This window comes from Panthera tigris, chromosome A1 (genome assembly GCF_018350195.1).
Source record: "Panthera tigris isolate Pti1 chromosome A1, P.tigris_Pti1_mat1.1, whole genome shotgun sequence".
In the NCBI taxonomy this organism is placed as follows: domain Eukaryota; kingdom Metazoa; phylum Chordata; class Mammalia; order Carnivora; family Felidae; genus Panthera; species Panthera tigris.
In genome coordinates, this window is record NC_056660.1 from 162,189,426 (window position 1) to 162,209,380 (window position 19,955).

At 35.6% G+C, this 19,955-nt stretch overlaps 1 protein-coding gene across 20 annotated transcripts in view; it reads right to left on the reverse strand.

Annotated features, from left to right (window-relative positions):
* The window catches only part of SLCO4C1 (solute carrier organic anion transporter family member 4C1), a 126,459-nt gene that overhangs the window by 88,221 nt on the left and 18,283 nt on the right, over nucleotides 1-19,955 (reverse strand). For all 20 annotated transcript variants that reach the window (XR_006219232.1, XR_006219238.1, XR_006219244.1 and 17 more), the window contains exon 3: nucleotides 1,050-1,232. Coding sequence is in view for 6 of the 20 variants with exons in the window: in XM_042990766.1 (XP_042846700.1) it covers nucleotides 1,050-1,232 (183 nt within the window). In the remaining 14 variants the exon portion in view is untranslated. The remainder of the gene's footprint in view (nucleotides 1-1,049; nucleotides 1,233-19,955) is intronic.

Below are 19,955 nucleotides of genomic sequence, written 5' to 3' on the forward strand. Positions count from 1 at the left end.
TTACTATAGCAATAAGTTCTTGTTATACACCGAATGTTTGTGTCCCCTCAAATTCCTATGTTTAAACCTGGGATGTAGGTTTCCAGTGTGATGGTAGGAGGTGAGATGTTTGGAACTGATTATGTCATGAGAGCGGAGCCTTCACAAATTAGATTAGTGCCCTTCTAAGAAGATGCCCCAGAAAGCCCTTTCTTACCTGTCTGCCATGTGAGAACACAAGAAAAAGATGGCTGTCTATGAACCAGGAAATGGGCCTCACCAGATCCTGAAACTGTGGGTACCCTGATCTTAGACTTTCCAGCCTCCAGGACCATGAGAAATAAATTTCTGTTGTTTACAAGCCAACCAGTGTATGGTATTCTGTTACAGCAGATTAAAAGAACTAAGGCAGTCCCCTATATTAGAATAATAAACTGATAAGATGAAAACTTAGAATGTGAAACACATTAATTTGATGTAAGGCCACACACAGCCTAGTAAACTCTACCTTGCAAGAATATCACAGAAGGAATTTAAGAGAAACTTACGCTACCAAAAATTAGGTTCAGCACCGCCTTTCCCCTCACCCCCCCTCCCCCAGCCACCAACCCAGAATTGAGCCACACATAACCAGGATTAGTCTGAAATGAAAAGTCCACAGAGTTCTGGGTACTATCTTGTGGTTTCTTTTGTTGACTCTAGTTAACTCCATAAAAGATTTAGTAAATCAGGTAGAATGGCCAACTCAATCTCCCCACCCTGTGTAAATTAACCTGGAATTCAATTAATCCAGACAGCCTACTGCTTGGATGGCAGTTCTAGGAGGGCTGGCATGCCCGGAACAGGATATAGAGCAGGATGTCAACAAAACTCATAACCGCATTCAACTGAAGGACATGTGTCAGTAAACAATCAAAAAGAGTAATATTGCTCTATCTAATATTTAATGGAAATTGAATAGAAATGCCTATGAAATTATAACTTTTCATAAGCATATGTTATGCTTTTACCTATCAATTTAAAGAGCAATGAAATGATACTGAAACATTTATTTTATAGAGAAAACTTACCTATGTAAAGAGAAGATTTGTGTGTGGGCACAGAATCATCAATAAAAGCTGTTCCCAGGGTATAAAGAGGAGTTCCTCCTGTTCCCAGCAAGAGTTGTCCCAAGATGAACACATACAAGTAGTTAGAAAGTGAAGAACTTGAAGAGGTACAACTGGCTCCATTCCTTGTTGCTGAGCAAGTATCTTTGGGGCAAAAAAATTAAATTGTGAATTTACAGAAATTTAATTTATCTATCTGTCTTTATAAATCAGACTTGCCTAACATAACCTTCTTAATTTCTTTCAATCACTTCACTTTATTTTTAAAATACATTACTAAAGAAAATTTATTAAATATTATGTTAAAATATAGAAAACATAGAACAAAACTGAGAAACATTACTTTAAAAATCATAATTCACAAAGTTCGGGGTAAATTAATGTAAACACAATTGAAGCATGTGGTGCCAGGGAAGGAGTTTTCAAATTAAGAAAAGAAAAAAACAAACAAACAAAAAAATTAGCCTTTATTTTTCTTTCCAAGTTATAATACAGTATGAGAACCATAATGAATTCATCAATCAATACTTTAAACACATGTGAAAAGTATACTTAGGTTATAGTATATTTTGGCTAAAACAGTAATTTCTCAATGTTTACAGCAAAGCCATAATATTTGAAGTTATGTCTAATTCTTTATTGTAGCTTGAACTATTTTATTAAATTTATTTTTTGAAGCAACCTTCGGCTCTAGAGGATATTCTTCTGAATATCATCAAAGGAAAAATGCTTATCTTTAAGATTTGATTAAAATCTTAAAAATCACACTCAAAGACTGGATATTATAGTAAATCTAGATTTCCTAAACTCACTGGATAATATTAATGAGCAATGATGCTTGTTAAAAATACATTCCCAGCCCAGGACACCTGGGTGGCTCAGGTTGTTAAGCATCTGGCTCTTTCTTGATTTAGGCTCAGGTCATGATCTCACAGTCATGGGATCCAACCTTGCATAGGGCTCCCCATTGAGTGTAGAGCCTGCCTGGTCTCTCTCCTTCTCTCTCCACCCTTTCCCTTCTCATGCACTCTCTAAACAAATAAATAAATAAATAAATATTAAAAATACATATATTCCCAGCCCTTTCCCTTTGAATCTGGTGTAATATCTAGGAATCTGCATTTTAACAATGGCCTTAGCTAATTCTATTTTCACTTCCTTAATATCAGATCAAGATTACTTCCTGAATGATGTAAGACCCCCAAAGCACCAATCCTGAAGATTCTTTAACTGATTCATGGCTATCAACTTTCAGATGCAAATTTTATGTATAAAATATTTTATTTTATTTACTTATTTATATTTGACAGAGAGAGAGAGAGAACACGCACACAAGTGCAGAGAGAAGCAGAGGAAAAGAGAGAGAGAGAGAGAGAGAGAGAGAGAGAGAGAGAGAGAATCTTAAGCAGGCTCCATTCTCAGCTTGGAACCTGACCATGGAGCTTTATCTTATAACTCTGGGATCATGAGAGAAGCCGAAATCTAGAGTCAGATGTCAACCGACTGAGCCACCCAGGTGCCCTTGCACAAAATACTTATTTTTTTTAATGTAAAATATACCCTATAATTTTGTACATGTTCAGATTATAAGAGGTTGATGAATATTCAGGCCGATAATTTGTATCTATAACTGGGTTAAATCTGCATTATTTGTGTTACCTCCTTTGCCATGTCAGATATTTGAACTGTGATTTCTGGTTTCATCATTCACTTTCTTGGAGGTAGTAGATTAGACTAAGAATAATCTCATTATTTGATACATTGCAAAATTGAACATACAGGTATTTCTAAATTTATTATTTTTCATATTTTTTTATGATAGGTAAATATATTTTTTTACTAATCTGGTAGGTATTTTGACCATGTGAGTATTCTCTGGGGTTTTGGTGTTTGTTTTTTTCCAGAAGAAGTAATACATGAAGTTTCAACATGTTTGTTTAAGTAAATTTTAAATACCACAGAAGATCAAGAGAAAGAAAAAAATTCTCCCTTCCCCCACCTGTCTCCACTTTATGATCTTCCATGTAACTCAGAGGGAGGTAATGACCTTTGTTAACAGCTCTTTTTATTTTTTTCAGACACTTTCTCACATATTCACATGTTTCCTATCCATTTACTGTTTTTACACAAGTACAGTCATACTAAACATACTACACCTATACTCAACAACTTCCAATTTTCACTTACATCCCGGACATCTTTGAAATTTAACTGTATTTAAATTTCTTTGTTGGTACTGTCATAACATTCCATAGCATAAATGTCTTCTAATGTATCTACTTACTCCACAATTTACACTTAATAATTAATAATTAATAACACATACTGGGGCACCTGGGTGGCTCATTCGGTTAAGCGTCCAACCTCAGCTCAGGTCATGATCTCGCAGTTCATGAGTTCAGTTCCATATCGCACTGTTGGCTGTCAGCACAGAGCCTGCTACAGATTCTCTGTCTCCCTCCCTCTCTGCCCTCCCCTGCTCACACATGCTCTCTCTCTCTCACTCAAAAATAAATAACATTTAAAAAAAAATAACACATACTATTATATTACAAATATATTTAGGTCATTAAAAACATGTTGTGATAGGTATTTTTATAATTTCCTTGGCATATTTATGCAAGTCTATATGTAGTAGTTTCCAAAAAGTGGAACTGCTAAGTCAAAGTGTATAAATATTTGTATTTTGATATTGCCAAACTATCTTATCAAAAATTTAAACAAATATGCAATCATACCAGCAACACAGCAACATCTTCCATAATAAAATTAAATTACTACCAATCTCACTGGTTAAAAAATACCAAACACACATATTTTTTTCAATTTAATTTTTAAGGTCATCAATAAGCATTTTTTATTTTATTTGTCATTTACATATTTTTTCTATGAATGTTTCAAATATACTTTCGAGGTCCTAGCTTTGATATTTGCCTTATAAAATCTTCCCTTCTCCAAGATAATGTACATAGTAACATGATTTTATCCTAACATTTTACAGTTGACCTGAGAACGATGCAGGGGTTGGGGCACCAAACCCTGCACAGTTAAAAATCCATGTATAGCTTTTGGCTTCCCAAAAATTTACTAATAGCCTATTTTTGACAAGAACTCTTATTGATAAACAGTTAATTAACACATATTTTGTATGTTACATGTATTGTATATTATTTTCTTACAGTAAAGTAAGCTAGAGAAAAGAAAATGTTAAGAAAGCCATTAGGAAGAGAAAATACATCTCCTGTACTGTATTTATTGAAAAAAACCTGTGTGTATAAATAGACTCACACAATTTAAACTCATGTTTTTGTGTTTTTCAATTGTATTTTTAATTCATATGTAATAAAGTTTAGTGGGAAAAGACAGAGATGCAGCATTCTGTTGGATTAACCAAAGAGAATCTTTTATTAAAGACACTCAGTTTTATGTCACTGATCTTTGCAGTCTTTCTCTGGCTCAAATCTCTTGTAATTACTTCAGCTCTCTAAGCCTTGAGATATCAATATCTCAGCCCAGCTATAACCCATTTCACAGTACTGCATAAAAGACTCTTTAATACTTAACATTTTCTTTTATTATTTTCCCCAAGTAAACAAGGACAAAGATCTACTTATGAACACTACTATATCCAATATACTACTCTATTATTTCTGAATAATTTATTTCTATTGCTTTTCTTAGAATTGATAAAAAGAAATGACATATTAAGCCACAGAAAGGCATGGATGAATCTTAAATGCATATTGCTAAGTGAAAGAATCCAGCCTGGGGAGGTGAGGTTAAGACGGTGAAGTAGTACATGGTTGCCTCATCCCTCGAACACAGCTAGATAAATATCTAATCATTCTGAACACCCAAGAAATCTATCTGAAGACTGAGACAACAAACTGCACAACTAGAGGGAAAGATGAGGCTACAATGTAGAAGGCAGAAGGTTTGGAGATGTGATTTAGGGGAGAAAAGGATCATGGGTGCCAGGGAAGAGAGGGGAGCCCTGATCATGGAGAGAGGTGAGAGTCTGAGAGATTGGAGGGGGGGTGGGGGGCAGGTAGGAGGAGAGCAGTGTACAGGGGATAGCACAAGAAAAACACTTCCCTAAAAGCATGGACTGGGAAAATGAGAGGGGCTGATTATTGTGAGTTTTTTCAACCAGTGGAGCTCAAAAATTGGAGTTTTAGAAGTCTTCGCTGTGGGTGTGTGGAGCCCGGCAAGTGAAGATGTGCCCCTGTGGAGAAGAATGGAGGAGACCTGGGAGTAGACAACACAATCTGAGGAACCCCTGGGACAAACTGTGAGAAGACAGTTTTTGCTTCTTGAAGTATATCTGGGAGAGATGTCATTACTTCTCAAGGAACGAAAGAGACAGCAGGCTCCACTGCACTGTCTGGTTCCTTAGCATAGGGGAGAAACACCTGCTAAGGGTAGCAAACTTGGACTCTGGTTTTTTTTTTTCTGCATTTTATAATCCACATTCCTGCCTATGGGTATGACTGCACTTCTGGGACAAGCTGGCACCCTCCCCAGTGCAGCAACCCTCCCTGAGAGGACCAGCACAGGTCCACGCCACACTGGGTCTCTAAAGTTTGGAGTTCTAAAACTCAGTGTGCCTGAGATAAAACACAGGTGCACTGCACTGCTAGGAAGGCAGACAGTCCAGATACAGACAGGGTGAAGGAAGGAATTTGAGGGAAGCCTGGGAGACATGAGGAAGAATGTTTGCTCTTCTGTAAAGGCTTCCCGGACAATGGTGGGATCGAGCTCCCCTCCCTGGGGAGGAAGGAGAGGGCTGGCACCATTTCTCTCACCCACCCATCAGCATGGACGGACTTTGTGGAGCAAAACAGCACCAATAATGAAGACCTCAGCCACTACACCAAGTCCCACACCTCTGCACTCTGCAGGTGCTTCTTTACTAGGGCAAGTGTACCTGAGAACCAAAATAGTGGGTCCTTCCCCCGAGAAGACCAGCACAAACTTCCCCCCACACACCAAGTCAACCGACCACAGAGTGCTGCAAAGCTTCAGCTCTAGTGGAAATAGGATGTAGTCTCTTTTAACAAGCAGACCAGACAGAGCACACCTAGTTAAAACCCGCCACCCTCTGGACAAGATCCAAATACTTCCCATTGCAGGCAAGGAAAACCCTGCAGAAGACTGCCCTAAAAAAGAGCAGACAAAACACAGCAGCAGAGTGCACACAGCATACACTAGAGACACTTCTTGAAGCACCAGGCCCTAACAGTATATGACCTCTTCTTCACAAAGGCATTTTTGTCAGGAACAGAAAACACAGCAGGTTTTCGTAACACAGACAAGAAGACAGAGACCTAGACAAAATGCCAAGATGCAGGAATTCATCCCAAAAGAAAGAATAATAAAAGGTCACAGCCAGGGATCTAATAAAAAAAGATAAATGTAGAGGTGCCTGGGTAGCTAAATCAGTTAAGTATCCGACTTCAGCTCAGGTCATGATCTCATGGTTTGTGAGGTCGAGCCCCACATCAGGTTCTTGGCTGTTAGTGCAGAGCCTGCTTCAGATCCTCTGTCTCTGTATGCCCCTCCCCCACTTGTTCTTTTACTCTCTCTCTCTCAAAAACAAATAAAAACATTAAAAAAAAAAAAAACAAATATAAGTAATATGTCTGATCCAGAATTTAAAACAACAATCATAATGACACTAGCTGGGCCTGAGAAAAGCATAGAAGACACCAGTAGTCCCTTACTGCAGAAATAAAAGACCTAAAAACTAGTCAGGCCTTAAAAAAAAAAAAAAAAAAAGTTATAACCAAGATGCAAAATCATCCGGATATAATAACCACAGGATAGGAGAAGCAGAGGAATTAAGTGACACAGAAGATAAAATTATGGAAAATAATGAGGCTATAAATTAGAGGAAAAGAAAAACACTGGATCACAAATGTAAACTCAGGGAACTCAGCAAAGCCATAAAGCATAATAACATTCCTATCTTAGGAGTCCCAAAAGGAGAGGAAAACAGAAGAGAGCAGCAAGTTTATTTGAGCAAATTATACCTGGATATTTCCTTAATCTGGGGAAGGAAGCAGACATCCAAATCCAAGCACAGAGACCTCTCATTAAAATCAATAAAAGCAGGCCAACACCAAGATATACATAGTAAAATTTGCAAAATACGGACATAAGGAAAAGTCCTAAAAGCAGCAAGGGAAAAGAAAAGCCTACCTTACAAGGGAAGACATATAAGGTTAGCAGCAGACCTATCAATAGAAACTTGGCCGCCTGAAGGGAGTGACATGATATATTCAACGTGCTGAATGGTAAAAATATGTAGGCAAGAATACTTTATACAGCAAGGCTGTCATTCAGAATAGAAGGAGAGATACAGAGTTTCCCAGACAAACAAAAACTAAAGGAGTTCATGACCACTACACCAGCCTTTCAAGAACTGTTATAGGGGACTCTTTGAATGGGGAAAAAAAAAAAGTGACAAAGACTACAAAGGAACACAGAAAATCGCCAGAAACAACGACTTTACAGGTAATACAATGGCCTAAATTAATATCTATCAATAATCACTCTGAATGTAAATGTACTAAATGCTCCCCTTAAAACATATAGGGTATCAGAATGGGAAAAAAAAAAAAAAAGATCCATCAATATACTGCCTACAAAAGACTCATTTTAGACCTAAAGACACCTGTAGATTAAAAGTGAAGGCATAAACAACAATTTAAAATGCTAATGGACATCAAAAGAAAGCTGGGGTAGCCCTACTTATATCAGACAAACTAGATTTTAAACCAAAGACTATAACAAGAGATGAAGAACGGCACTATATCATAATAAAGGGGTCTATCCAACAAGATCTAATAATTGTAAATACTTACGCCCCCAACTTGTAAGAACACAAATATAAAAATCAATTAATCACAAACATAAAGAATCTTATTCAGTAATAGTAGGTGATTTTAATACTCACTTACATAAATGTAAAAATCATCTAATCAGAAAATCAACAAGAAAACCATGGCTTTGAATAACACACTGGACCAGATTGACCTAACAGATACTTTCAGAACATTTTATCTTAAAGCAGCAGAGTACACACTCTTTTTGAGCGCATATAGGACATTCTACAGAATAAATCACATACTGGGTCATAAATCAGGCCTGAATAAATACAAAAAGACTGAGATTATACCATGCATATTTTCCTACCTATGAAACTTGAAGTCAACCACAGGAAAAAGTTCAGGAAGACCAAATACATGGAGGTTAAAGGACATCCTACTAAAAATGAATGGGTTAGCCAAGAAATTAAAGAAGAAATTAAAAAAATACATGGAAACAAATGAAAAATGAAAACACAATGGTCCAAAATCTTTGGGATGTAGCCAAAGCAGTCATTAAGAGGTAAGTATATAGCAATATATAGTATATAGCAATATAGTATAAAGGTCTATCTCAAGAAGCAAGAAAAATATCAAATAAATAACCTAACCTTACAACTAAGGGAGCTAGAAAAGGAGCAACAAATGAAGCCTAAAGCCAGCAGAAGAAAGGAAATAATGAAGATTTGAGTAGAAATAAATAATATAGAAACAAACAAATAAACAAAAAACAGTAGAATAGATCAATGAAACAAGGAGCTGGTTCTTTGAAAAAATTAATAAAATTGATAAACCCCAAGCCAGACTTATCAAAAAGAAGAGTGAAAGGATCCAAATAAATAAAATCACAAATGAGAGAGGAAAGATCTCAACCAACATCACAGAAATACAAACAATTATAAGAGAATATTATGGAAAATTATATGCCAACAAATTGGCCAATCTGGAAGAAATGGATAAATTCCTAGAAACACATAAACTACCAAAACTAAAACAGGAAGAAACAGAAAATTTGAACGGATCGATAACCAGCAAAGAAGTCAGTGTAATTAAAAATCTCTCAACAAAAGTCCAGGGCCAGATGGCTTCCCAGGAGAATTATACCAAACATTTAAAGAAGAGTTAATACATATTCGTATCAGTTTTCCAAAAAATAGAAATGGAAGAAAAATCCAAACTCATTCTACCAGGCCAGCATTACCTTAATTCCAAAACCAAAGACCCCACTAAAAACGAGAATTACAGGCCAATATCCCTGATGTACACGGATGCAACAATTCTCAACAAGATACCAGCAAATCGAATCCAACAGTACATTAAAAGAATTATTCACCATGAACAAGTAGGATTTATTCCTAGGTAAAGGTGATTCAATATTTTCAAATCAATCAATGTGATACACCACATTAATAAAAGGATAAGAATAAAATGATCCTCTCAGTAGATGTAGAAAAAGAATTTGACAAAGTAAAGCATCCATTATTAATAAATACCCTCAATAAAGTAGGGATAGAAGGAACATATCTCAGCATCATAAAGGCCATATACAAAAGACCCACAGCTAATATCATCCTCAATGGGGAAAAACTAGTTTTCCTCCACAGTCAGGAACAAGAGGAGGACATCCACTCTCACCATTGTTATTTAACATAGTACTGGAAGTTCTAGCCTCAGCAATCAGAAAAAAAAAAGAATAAAAAGGCATCCCAACTGGCAAGGAAGAAGTAAAACTTTCACTGTTTGCACACAACATGAAACTCTATGTAGAAAACCCGAAAGACTACAAAATATGCTAGAACTAATACACAAATTCAGTTAAAATCACACGATACAAATAAACATACAGAAATATGCTGCATTTCTATATACTAATAATGAAGCAGCAGAAAGAGAAATCAGGGAATCGATTCCATTTACAATTGCACCATAAACCATGATACTTTAGGAATAAACATAACCAAAAAGGTAGAAGATTATCCAGACTCTGAAAACTATAAAACACTGATAAAAGAACCTGAAGAGGACACAAAGAAATGGAAAAACACTCCATGCTCATGGACTGAAAGAACAAATATTGTTAAAATGTCTATACTATCCAAAGCAATACATACATTTAAATGCAATCCCTATCAAAATACCCCCAGAATTTTTCACAGAGCTAAAACAAAAAATCCTAAAATTTGTATGGAACCACAAAAGACCCTGAATAGCCAAAGCAATCTTTTAAAAGAAAAGCAAAGCTGGAGGCATCACAATTCCAGACTCCAAGCTATATTACAAAGCTGTAGCCATCAAGACAATATGATACTGGCATTAAAAAAGACACATACAGATCAATGGAACAGACTACAAAACCCAGAAATGGACCCACAACTATATAGTCAACTAAGCAGGAAAGAATATCCAATGGAAAAAAGTCTCTTCAGCAAATGGTGCTGGGAAAATTGGACAGTGACATGCAGAATAATGAAACTGGACCCCTTTCTTACACTACACACAAAAATAAATTCAAAATGGATGAAAGACCTAAATGTAAGACAGGAAACCATCAAACTCCTAGACAAAAACACAGGCAGAAACCTTTTTGACCTCAGCGGCAGCAACTTACTCCTAGACGTGTCTCTGGAGGCAAGGGAAACAAAAGCAAAAGTGAACCAATGGAACCTCATTAAGATAAAATGTTTCTGCACAGTGAAGGAAACAATCAACAAATAAAACTAAAAGGCAACTGATGGAATAGAAGATATTTGCAAGTGACGTATCTCATAAAGGGTTAGTATCCAAAATCTATAACTTATCAAACTCAACACCCAAAAAACAAACAATCCAGTGAAGAAATGGGCAGAAGACATGAATAGACATTTTTCCAAAGACATCCAGATGGCTAATAGACATATGAAAAGATGTTTAACATCACTCATCGTCAGGGAAATACAAATCAAACCTACTATGAGATACCACCTCATACCTGTAAGAATGGCTAAAATTAACAACACAGGAAACAACAGATGTTGGTAAGGATGCAAAGAAAGGGGAACCCTCTTACACTGTTGGTGGGAATGCAAACTGGTACAACCACTCTGGAAAACAGTATTGAGGTTCCTCAAAACATTAAAAATAGAACTACTCTACAAGCCAGCTATTGCACTACTAGGTGTTTACCCAAAGGATATAAAAATATTGATTCAAAGCGACACATGTACCCCAATGTTTACAGCAGAATTATCAACAAGAGTCAAATTATGAAAAGAGCCCAAATGTCCACTGACTGATGAATGAATAAAGAAGATGTGGTGTATACATATACAATAGAATATTATGCAGCCATCAAAAAAAAGAACGAACCTTGCCATTTGCAACCACATGGACAGAGCTAGATTTTATTATGCTAAGTGAAATAAGTCAAAGAAAGACAAATACCATGATTTCATTCAACTGGAATTTAAGAAACAAAACAAACAAACATAGGGAAAGAAGAAGAAAAAAAAGAGAGGGAAGCAAACCATAAGAGACTCTTAACTATAGAAAACAAACAGGGTTGATAGACGTGGGTGGGAAATGGCCTAATGAGTGATGGGTATTAAAGACGGCACTTGTGATGAGCATCTAAGTGATGAACCCCTAAATTATACTTCTGAGCCCAATTTAACTCCATATGTTAACTAATTAGAATTTAAATAAAAATTTGAAAAAAAAAGAAAAGAAAAGAAAAGAAAAAGGGCATTAGAAAAAAGTTAGGGAAACCTGAATGAAGTATGGACATCAAGTAATAAGTATAAACATTAAGAGATGATATATCAACACTAGTTCATTAATCATTAAAAATACAGCATACAAAGTAATAATGATAGGGGGAAATTGAGGCACCTGGGTTGCTCAGTCCATTGAGTGCCTACTCTTGATTTTGGTTCAGGTCATATTCCCAGGGCTGTGGGATGGAGCCCCATGTCAGGCTCCATGCTGAGTATAGAGCCTGCTTAAGATTCTCTCTTTCCTTCTGCCCCTTTCTCCCACTTGCGCTCTCTCTCTCTCTCTCTCTCTAAAATAAAGTTTACAAAATAATAATAGAGGGAAATGGTTGTGGTATATTTGGTATATTTGGAAATTCTCTCATACCTAATACTACCTTCACAATTATTCTGTATATCTAAAATTGTTCGAAATACAAAGTTTAGTAAAAAAAAAAAAAAAAAAAAAAAAAAAAAAAAAAAATTACAATTACAACTAAAGTCTTACACTTTCATAAAAATTAAAAATAAAAATATACAGCAACAATATTAATCAGGCAGATAGTATGAGACATGTAAGAATAGACAGAAAAATGTAGAAGAGACTTTAATATTCATCTTTCTCAGTCCAAGAGTGAAAATTATTAAAAATAAGCAAGGATACACTATAAACACCAAATGTTGGCTAACTTGACAATAGATTATATTTAAAATAAAAATAAAAATAAAATAAGCAAGGATAAATAAGACCTAAACAATATTATCAGTAACACTGCATGTAGGAAAACATGTCAAATTCTACACTATGATGAAATTTTGTCTTCTATTTTTAGGTCCCAAGGACAATTCTAAAAAAATTGACCAAATATTATGCTATAAAAATATTTATATACATTCCAAAGAGTAAATAACAATAACATTCTATGACCAAAATGAAATAAACTAGAAATTTATAATGCAATAGAAAATGAAAATGCACATAAAAAAAGTTGAATTTAAAAAATTTAAACTTAAAAAAAATTTTAACTCTTAAGTTATTTTTGGATCAATAATTTTGGAATTATGAAAATGCTCAGAAATTATGATACTAAAAAAAATACATCAAAATTCATATTCTACAACTAAAGTAGTACTTATAGGAAAGCATCTCATTCAAACAAAACAAGAACCAAATAGAAAAAGGAAAATAAAAATTTTAAATATATAAAAATAAGTCACACATTCTGAGTTACCACCAACACTCATACTACTGGAGCAACATGAGCTTATGATAGAATATCTATGGAGGAAATAAAATGCAAAAGAATACCTAGAAAAAAAATACTAAAAAGGGAATAGAATGAGGAGGACCCTCTAATTAAACCAATAAAGAATTAAATGACTAGAAATATGATTAATGAAATAAAAAATAATGTTAATAAAAAGTAAATCCTTTGAAATAATCAATAAAATAAACCACTGACTAACATAATGAAAAAGCAGAAATTACAACTATACAAATACACGGAAAAAAAGGAAATGAACTAAAAGGAGATGACTTTTTAAAATTCACAAGAGACTACTTAGAGCAAATTTCTAGCAAATATATTTGAAAAACAAGAAATTAATTCCCAAGACCAGATAGTTTCAGAGATCAATTTTGCCAAAACTTTTACATACCTAATGCTATTCAAATTATTCCAGAATATAGAAAAAGGATTAAAAATTACCAAAATATTTTTTAAGTTATTCATTTATTTTGAGAGAGAGCGAGAGAACGAGAACATGAGCAAGGGAGGGGCAGAGAGAGAGGAAAAGAGAATCATAAGCCGGCTACACACTGTCAGTTGTAGAGCCTGATGCACGGCTGGATTTCAGGAACCATGAGATCGTGATCTGAGCCGAAATCAAGAGTTGGACACTTAACCAACTGAGCTACCCATACACCCCATAAATCTATTGAGAAATGAAAAAATTTCTGACAAAGTATTTCCAACACTAATTTAAAAGCATGTGATTTGACAATACACCACAAGAGGGAGCGCCTATGCTGTTTATGAACATAGGGAGTGTACCCAATAAAACTAAGGCTTAGAATTTCATTTAATGGACAAACCAGTGCCCACTCCTGCCCACTAACATATGCAGAAGCTAAAGGCAAAAGGTAAAAAGAAAACGTACATATCAAAGTAGGTGTAAATTAAATATGAAGCTCAGCCCAACCCTTATTCCCACACAGAGGCCCAAAGTTTACTATCCCCAGGCATTTATTTACCTTCCAAACCTTGAAGTTAAGAAACCATGTTTTCTTCTGGGCCCATCCTGCTGCCAGGGGTAGGGCACGATGCTGCAGTTTGAGATGAGATTTCACTCCCCCAGTCACATTTGGGTTTTTGTGTTTTGTTTTGTTTTGTTTTGTTTTGTTTTGTGTTTTAATTTTCAGGAGGTGCTCCTGAGAAGAAACATAGTTTTATAGGAAACTTGGTCTGCCCAATTACCTGCATTAGGTAATTTGAGGTGGCTGACTTTAATCAAAAACAGCCTCTCTTTCTTCCTTCCCAGGGAATGACTACAGTTTTCTCCCCCAGCTCCCCTTCCCATCTCCCAGCTACTGCCCTAAAGAAGGAGAAAGGACTGTTGCTTTTGTTTAAACCTGCCCAGGTCCAAGTCTCTAACCAGCATCTTCTGGCCTAGAGAGTATAGATCATCCCCACATGCCTCTCCTACAACCTCTTTTCACTAATCCTACCACCAGTCTTTCAAAAACCTTTGTTTAAAAACATTTCTTTAGGGGTGCCTGGGCATAGTCAGTTAAGCAGCCAACTCTTGATTTCAGCTCCGGTCATGATCTCACGGCTTCATGAGCCCTGCATCGGGCTTTGCGCTGGCAGCAAGGAGCTTGCTTGGGATTCTCTCTCTCTGCCCCTCCCCTACTTGTGCTGTCTCTGTCTCTCTCAAAATAAATAAACTTAAAAAAAAAAGTTTATTTAAAGAGAAAAACAAGTTAGCTTTGAGTCTGTGTCTATGATATGGGTCCCTCTATGTCCAGGGCTAAGGGCAGCTGGTGGCAGAAGACCCAAGAAAGGAGTAAGAAAAACACTCTTCCTGAATATGAGGAACCCATATTCTGAAGCCCTCATCCAACTGATGTAGGAACAGGAGATGAGCCAGGTGGCACCAGGGACTTCTTAGGGTGCTGTTGTTCATAAACGTAGAGGGTGGGTGGCAAACAGTTGCACAAGGAATCTCAGACAATTCAGGACTCTAGCTTTGTGGGAACTGAAAAGATGACAAAGCCTTTGCCTATGTAATCAATCTGCCTAGGATGCCAGCCTGCTCACTCATCTCCTATGGGAACCTGAGTCAAGAAAGTGATTTTCAAAAGCAGCTGCAACAGCATCTATATCAAGATGCTGTAAATAGAGAGAACAACATACTTTTATTAAATTAAAATTAGGACACAGACCACAAAAGTATTTTCATGGTGCAGATGAAAAGTGTGAACACACATTACATCATGAAACAAAGCAGTTATTTATCTGAAGGAAGACAGCAAAGTGGAAATGAAATAACTTAGAAATGTGAGAGAAAGAAAGCAGAGATGAAACATGAGCTGGCAGAGCTCAGGAAAGAGAAAAATTAAAACCCCATAGAAATGAAGATAAAATTGAAAGGGCCACAAAGGTGAAGAGACTAAAAAAACATAATAACAGTCATATAGTATAGAAATGAGAAAAATGAGAGAAATAAATGATAAAGAAATAGAAGAAATGTTAACTGTATATGGTGGTCAAAAGAGATCACATATACCCATAATTTAAGTACCTGAGGGAAAAAAAAAAAACAATGTCATGGAATAAAATACTCAAAGATATAATTTAAGAAGATGTCCCAAAAATCTAAAAATATGTATGTAAATCCATATACTTCAATTTCCATAACTGGGTGCCAGAGAAACATGACATGAACAGTCGTCACCAACACACAGCCTGGACTGGACTTTGAAGCCAAATTGCACAGATGTATGGACTACTGAGAATATTCTTTCTAGAGAATACCAGCAGTCTACTGTGGATCAAGTGTCACAAACACTTCTAAATGACTTCAGAATACAGGTGGCCAGAGGCTACTGAGAACAATATAAGAATGGATAAGAAATTTAAAAATGTCAGTGATCAAATTATGAATGTACAAATGAGAAACACTTTAGTTATGAATATGAATAGCACCTTCTGATAAATAACATATAGACCTTTCACTAAAATGAAATATATCCTAGGGGCACCTAGGTGGCTCAGTTGGTTAAGTGTTCAACTTTGGATTTTGGTTCAGATCATGATCTCACAGTTAACAGTTCATGAGATCTAGCCCCACGTCAGACTCCATACTGACAGCTCAGAGCCTGCTTGGGATTCTCTCTCTCCCTCTCTCTCTGACCCTCCCCCACTTGTGCATGCATTCTCTCTCTCAAAATAAATAAACCTTTAAAAAATAAAATGAAATATATCCTAATTTGCTCAGATTATATTGCTCAAGAGGGAAAAAAAACGAAATAAATAAATATAGTTATACTTATGGTGCTTCTCAATACTCAAAGCTTTCACATACATTTCCTAACCTAACCTTTATAACTTTCTTTAATCATTTTATAAATGAGGAAACTGAAGCCCTAAGTCACATGCTATGCATAATCAGATTTTTCTAATATAACCCAGTACTCTGATTATAATCTTCTAATCCCCCGATGTATTCTCCGTGATCTCTAAATTACAATTTAATAAGCTGAACCATCACCTAGAAAATTATAAAGCAAGATTTCCCAAGTATATTTTATGGAACCCTAAGCTTATGAGAATTTCCATGACCCAAAGGCTTCTATGGTCAAATCAGTGAAGGAAATATTCTATTAATACACCCTCCTCTTAGAGAGTACTAAGCATGCATTTATACATGATATGATAAAGTTTTTCACATGTCATATATTCAAGTTACTTTTTTCTCCATTAATGTATAATATCTCACAGAATATGCTTAGAAAACACACTTTTGAAGAATGCTGGTTTCAAGTATCACAAAAGGGTCAAGTAAAACAAAAGAAACTTACGTAATTAAATTTTTTAATTTAACACTTGTATAGATAACTCACAGAGTTAGTTTTATCAGTGATCACTTAATGACTCCTGTTGCCAAAATTTAGGATTTTGCCTTTCACCTTCTTTCTTACTACCCCTCTCCTTTGAAATGAACATCCAGAGTCACAAATGTAGAAACTGAGAAGATGACTCCAAATCTCAATTTTAACCTTCCAGTATCTCTTATGCTCTAGAACTGTATTTCTAATGCCAGATTTCTACCTCATGTGCCGAAAACAAAATTCATCACCATTCTCAAAAACCACATTCTCTCCCTGACTCCAAAAACTGTTCATTTACAACATCTATTTTCTAGTCAAGTTTAAAACATAAAAATCATTCAACATCATATTTGTTGCCTAAAACAACCACACCATATGCTTTTCAGCCTGAAACTATACCCATTGTTCAAGTCCAGTTCAAATTCCACTTATTATTAAAAGTTTTCCCGAGTTGGCCAAAGGAAACTCTTTTTATTCATTTACTATCTTTCTTCATTCAGTGACAATGAACCCTGAAGTTTTAAGTTGCACCAGGTTCTTGCTTATCATGCCTTACTTATATTTGATCTTTATTTATGTTAACAGCAATAACAGTTATATTTACTGAATGGTCATCTTATGCAAGATCCTTCCCTATCATGTATTATCTAATCCCCAGAAACATCATATGGAGGAAGTACCGTTACTTTCCACATTTTACAGAAGAGAAAAATCAGGACTAGATTAACTACTTGCAAAATCTCTAAGACTTAAGAGCCTAACCTTTTAACAGATTCATCTCATGGTTAATAATGACATAAAGTACAATTAATTGGTTACATAAATAATTTGGGATGTAAATTCAAAACATTTCTGTAACGGTTTCTATCAAAATAAAACAAAAGCAAAAACTTTTAATATAATTTCTTACAGTCAATCTACTTATCTTCTCTAAAATACAAACCCCTGAAAAATAGAATCCAACACACTATGAATCTAATAAGAATGACCACACATGCATAAAACCTTTGTAAAACATTAGAAAATCCTATGTATAATATTTACCAAGAAATCTGAAATGTCTTAAAATAAATATATTGACTTTAAATTGTACAAAATTCTGGGGTGCCTGTGTGGCTCAGTCAGGTAAGCTTCCAACTTTGGCTCAGGCCATGATCTCATGGTTCGTGAGTTCGAGCCCGCCTACGGCTCTGGGCTGACAGCTCAGAGCCTGGAGCCTGCTTCAGATTCTGTCTTCCATGCTCTCTCTGCCCCTCCCCCACTCACACTCTGTCTCTCTCAAAATAAATACATATTTTAAAAATCTTTAAAAAATTATACAGAATTTGTATGGATCTATGATTCTGAATAAATTGAAATGGGAATCAAAAGTTTACCTCTAAAATCAACCTATCTGAAAGGCTTTTTCTGGAGAATTTATGTCAAAACTCAATCAAAAACAATCAACACTTTTGTGTTGTTTAAACTATTCCAATATAGAGAAGAAAATATAAAACTTCCCAATTTGCTATAGAGTATTAGCACAACCTCATTTCAAACAACAGTCATTTGTAAGGAGGAACTTTAAATCAAAATATTTTTAAAAGACTAAAATTAGAAAATATGTATGGATATTTTTTATGTATCAGGTAACACTGCAGTAGAATACAGACAAAAGGAATAACTGAAGGAAATTTAACTTTTTTTTATAGATATGGATTGTTTTATGGGGTTGATTCTTTACAAAGGAAGACTTAAGGGAACAAACAGGTATTAACACCACTAGGCAGTTACCAAAACACTGCGGAAAGTGCATCTTAGGTTAAGGCACATACCAACTTCTGCACCAACTCTGGTGGGAAACACGCCAGGAAAATAAACACTACAATCTCTTTCTTTCCAATATGTAAACTCCCACTGGCTAAACCCAACTAGAAGCCAGAGGGCAAAAGTGCTATAGTCCATGGGGCTTCTTCTCTTAAACAGGGTGATAAAATGAATGACAGATCTCAAAGGACCAAGGATATACACCACTGTCCATTCTTTTTTTTTTTTTTTTGGTTTCTTAGTATCCATTTTTATCTTTGTCCAGATGAAAAACATATCTCCTGTAACACAAGAAATCCACAAAAACCTATCAGCAATACATCATCCTGGGGTAATACCAATCCAGTTATTCTCCCACCTGAAATCAACACTGAAATGTTGGTTATCACCAGTAGTCTTCACATAAGGTGTCAGAGAAAAACACGGGCAGTAGGATAATTAACAAGATCTATAGTACTTCGCTTTATAGCTGGTCAGAAAGCCTGAGATGACAAACATCCCTTCCTTTCCTGTCATCCAGGCTGTGTTCCCTTTACTTCCTTCCCGTAACTCAACAGGCCTGAGATATTACATAGCATCTACAAGTCTTCAGCTGTTTTATCTCTGTTTGCTTGCCATAGTTACCCTTTTAACAAGTACTATTAGGTATGGGAGTGTTAAGAGTCACCCAACTGAATTCTCTCAGTCCGAAATACATTTTCTTGGACACTGTATAGAAACAACCCAATTTCCCTTCCCCTTAGTAACTAGAACCTATCATTTCTGCCAGTTCAGTGACCATTTTCTCTTCCTGTTGATTATTTAATATAAATAGATAAAAATATAATTAGGGTACATTCTCAGCTTTAACGTTAAGGAAATAATGACTGTGTTGTCTGATAGAAGCATGAATCCTTGGGGGACTAGGACTCCACGGTCCAAGGCAGAAAGCAAAAATTGCATAAATGGATTTTTAGAGTAGAAGAGGCACTAATGCTTTGCCACTCCTTAGGTCCTTACCCTATGCATTCTGGCTATAAAGGATCCAGCAAAACAGAGTGGTTTCTGCCTTATTCAACACATACACCATGTTCACTATGGTAGAAAATTTTATTCTGCAAATTATAACATAATAGACATCATTCCAGTAAATCGGTGATTTCTGGGTTTAGGGTACACAGGAAGACACACTGGTGAGTTTCATGAGCAGGAGTTTGCTACCATACTTCTTTTGTTGCAAATAAGTTTCTTTGTCAGAAATGATGTTGTGTAGAAGATAATAATAATGAATAAGGCATTTCATAAGTCAAACAATGTTGAGTGTCGATAGAAGCACTGAAGGGCAGTGAAAAGAAGTTCATATATAGAATAT